Source organism: Oculina patagonica, chromosome 1, assembly GCF_052425735.1.
Source record: "Oculina patagonica isolate OP01 chromosome 1, crgOcupat, whole genome shotgun sequence".
Taxonomy (NCBI): domain Eukaryota; kingdom Metazoa; phylum Cnidaria; class Anthozoa; order Scleractinia; family Oculinidae; genus Oculina; species Oculina patagonica.
Window position 1 is genome coordinate 5,424,225 of NC_135758.1, and position 4,327 is coordinate 5,428,551.

The window sequence follows — 4,327 nt, forward strand, 5'->3', positions numbered from 1 at the left end:
CAAATTATTTTAAATAAGTTAATATGTAAAGCTAGAAAATAGGACTTAGTAATTCTTCTTAAATTTTTTAGACGTTTTTTTTTTACATTTTATTTTATTTTGTATTTTATTTAGCTTCACATCTGTAATATATTATAAGGAAAGTTGATGTGATGTCTCACGACTTTACCAACTAAATAATAATAAATGGGAGTCCCCCTCCTATCCCCCTGGGATGAAGCTATGAGTTAAAAGCAGCCAAAAAATCATTTAAGTCCCCCCCCCCCCCACCCCCCTCCACAATCTGGGGAACTGTACTACATGAATGAGGAAATCAACTTGTGTATAAAAAGCAAGCTGTTTTACTGCTGGCATAAAACAAAATAATAATAATTGCATAGTACTTTAAATATGAGAGGCTACAATATTCAGAAATATTCAGCAATCACATGTTGATTATAAGCCAGAGCAGATTCTATTCTTCTCTGCTCTGATCAATACATCACCAAAATAGAAAATACACAAATAAACAAACATATAAACTGCACAGGGGTATTAGGTTTCAGCTCAGACTTTTTTACTTTTTTGTTCTTTTTCCTTGTCTGCTTGAGAATTTCACACCCAGATATACATTATAGTAACAAGAAATCACATGCAGGCTCATCCAGGCTTTGGTGGACACCTACTTTAGGTAGGGGGTACACCCACTCTAGAGGGGGGGGCAGGAGGGCAGGAAAGAAAAGCAATTGTCTTCAACTTGTTTCCAGACACCCTCCAATATTAACTTCCAGTACATCATTTTGACAAGCACTCAGTTTTGAAGGACTCAACAAAGCATGCCAAAAGCAAATAGAGCTCATAAAAATATTAATTTCTCTTGCCCACTGGCCATTGGAGAATTGAAGTGTTTGGCATTGTTGGTTCAAAATGAAGTTTTAAGTCTCTCGCAAAATCAAGGATATATGAAAGGAAATACAGAAAATTTGTTTAAGTTCTGTAACAGAAAAGATTGTGGTGGCATCCACAGTCTGTATGGTTTGATGGGATAGGCCTGGATAGGAAGCCGTGAAAACTCCAAAAAATGCTTTGATACAAGGGGAAGGCGTGAAAACACCAGAAAAAAGTAGAGAAGCTGGCAAGCTATTATTTGGTGAGCAAATCCCAGATTAAAGCATGTGTTAAATTCCCAGAGAAATTTGTTTCGCCATTAAGAAAATTCTCTCAGCTTTGGGAAAGATAAGCTCACATGTACATGTAGTTCTGAAATAGACTGTGCAGAGTCTGAGAAAACTTTTGATGGGCAATTCTATGGAATAGTGACTCCTGTTTTAACAGAAAAAAAAAATGAAATTTCCCCACTCCCATCTCTACAAGACTTAGTAAAGCTTCTGGTAAGGAACTCACTGTTCGCCTTTGTTATTTAATATTAGATTTTGAATCAAGCTTGGAAGGGGAGAGATCACTAGTACACAAGCAGATTCTTACATTGTAAATTAATTTCTGGAAAAATTCTGTCTTTATCTTTGATTGATGGGGTCTTAGCCAATTAACATGCTCTACTGCTTCTCATTCACCGACAAACAGATCTCTGTAAAATGTCTGGAATCAGTTACAGGCAATTCATCCCTGCCCTACCCTGTCCCTGCTTCTCCTGTTTTGTTGTTGTTGTTGTTTTTGCCCCCAGGCATGCTTATTCACTTGTTCGCACTTTCATTCGCTTACTTCGCACACTAAGCTTGAAAAGGAATCAACTGCTATGCAGGCTACATTTCCTATAAATTATGCAATTTTAATTAATTATGCAATCAGATGTGATTTGAGGTCACTTACATAAATTCTATCAGAAGCCCTGGGGGAGCCTTCTGTTCTGTGACAAATTCTATATGAATGAATGGAGTGAAATCTAAACATGTTTGAAAAGTAGGAAGCAATGGTTTGAGAAATACATGTAGCTAGCGAAATTCACTCTGGTTGTAAAATATACCAATCCTATTTCGAGTTGAACCCTTACTATCTCAAGCAATTTTCATCCCCCTTGGGAGTTTGAGATAGCAGGGTTGAGATAGCAATGGTAAACTAGAGAAATTTACAGAAAATTTTTATGTCAGCTATTCTTTAGCTTCACGGAAATCACCATTAAATACAATTAAATCGTACTGCATTTAGCTAAGGTGTTTTTTGATATCCTTAAACAAGTAATTTTGATTTCTTCATCAAATAAACTAAGGCTCACATGGGTGCAGGATTCCCATTTGTTATTATCAATATCATAGACCCGCAATGACTTTACCCTCCTGTTCCGTTCATTTTGGAAACCACCAAAGACATATATTTTCCCTTTGAAACTTACAGCACTTGCATGGCATCTTGGTGAAACTGCACTTGGAATGCCAGTCCACATGTTGGTAGCTGGATCAAACATTTCACAGGAATCTCCAACTGCTGACTCAGACACAAGGCCTCCAAATACAAACACTTTCTGTTTAATGGCTGCACCACCAGCACCTGCTCTTGCTGCAAGAGTTGAAGGAAGTTTATCCCAAATATCAGTTTTGGGATCAAACCTTTCAACAATGTCCAGGTATTGATCAGTTGCATTAATGCCTCCAATAGCATACAGAAAGCTTCCATCAGCCACTGCACAAATGCTTGATCTAGGGTAACTCAGGGAAGAAACTTCCTGCCATAGGTTTGTATCAGGGTTGTATTTCTGCACTGTGCTCAATCCATCCCCATACCTGCCACTTCCACCAACAACATACAAGAAACCCTGGAGTGTAACAGCAGCTGACTTCTCAGTCACTTTTCCAGGAGCCTTTATAGCACCCCATAGGTGTAGTGTTGGGTCATAGAGCTGTGCATAGTCACATCCAAAGACATACAAATTCCCATGAAAAGCACTAACGGAATGAACACTATTGCTATATTTGTCATCCAACTCACACCACCTCTTTTGACCATCTTGAGATGGAATATAACACAATGTTTTCCAACGTCCAATTACAACAATGGCATCTTCATGAGTTTTCAGGCAATTTCTTGGTGGTTGCGCAAAGAAGCACTGCTCAGAACCATTGAAAGCCAACTTCATAGCATCTAAGACTAAGCTCGAGCAGTCCAAATTTTCTTTCACTAAGGGATGGGGTAACATGACATTGAACACATAGTCACGTGGCACGTAAAAACATCTTAGGTGACGAAACAAGTTGAGAAATTTCTCTTGCTTGTTTTTCTCATTTGCATCGAACCATCTTACGATTACTTCAAAGACTTTTTCTTCGCCTGCTATGATAATTTCATCACTAGAAACCCACTCCTCAACTTGCTTGATGTTTAAACTCAAAAAATCTTCTGACCTTGTCACAGTTTCAAAGTTGGTATGAATGAAGTTCTTTGCACCTTTCAGCAGTTCTTCGCACTGGTAATTTATGGCTGAATAATATGCAAAGATACAGTTGGAATCAGAGAGCGTTTGCAATATGAAGTTGGCCGATAACTCTTTTAAGCTTGGAATAAGAAAAAAATCTGCTGCTGCAATCAGATTATATGCATTGTGTTCATTGATGTCAACATGTCCTGTGTACAGATACTCCAAAACTTCTTCCATCACAGCTTTGCTCGTCTCTTCCAATCGGATCACTCCTTCTTTCTTTTCTTTCATGTCACTGTTAAGAGCGTTGTAAAAGAACGGACTTGCTGCACATAACACGATTCTGTGAGCTTCCAAACGAGCTTGATCGTCACCGGAGCTAACTTGAAGAACCACATCACAGAACTGTTCGTTCCTTCGCTGAATATCGAGGCGTTTCATCATTTCTACGCAAAATTGCTGCTGGCCAGTCTCTGTGACTGGTTCAAGAAGGGATTCCATGAGGAAGCTGATCAAATTCCAATGAAGTTTATTCGAAGAGCTGAGACCACGGAAGCAGTTCAGTTCAACACTCAAAGAGATATCCAAAGCAGGGAAGTTTATGACAAAATGGGGCTAAGCCGCTGTATAAAACGGAGCCCGCAGACAACAGGCTCCGCTTTCCCTTTTATACCCTTTTACATGTTTTAGGAAGGGTTCGCGATAAGATGATTTTTAATTTTTTTCTATACATTTTTAGTACCCCCCCCCCCCCCCATGGATAGTCTCCCTCGCAGCCGTTTTTAGTGTCGTTACGAGGAGAAGCGTTGCGTGACGACACTACAAACGGCTGCGAGGGAGACTACCCCATGGATGGCCTTAGGGACTGGTCAATAAGTACAGGGGGGGTGGGCCGGAGCAGAAAGGGGGTGGGTCATCAGTTTTTGAGCCCTCGAAAAGGGGTGGGTTATGTAATTTTGATCTACACGTAGGGGGTGG

General features: G+C 39.6%; 1 protein-coding gene across 1 annotated transcript; it reads right to left on the bottom strand.

Annotated features, from left to right (window-relative positions):
• Positions 1-257: 257 nt before the first annotated feature.
• On the bottom strand, positions 258-3,925 carry LOC144652697 (kelch-like protein 7). Its single transcript, XM_078512749.1, has one exon. The coding sequence runs from the start codon at positions 3,848-3,850 to the stop codon at positions 2,126-2,128; it is 1,725 nt and encodes a 574-aa protein (XP_078368875.1). The 5' UTR covers positions 3,851-3,925; the 3' UTR covers positions 258-2,125.
• Between the last annotated feature and the right edge of the window lie 402 nt (positions 3,926-4,327).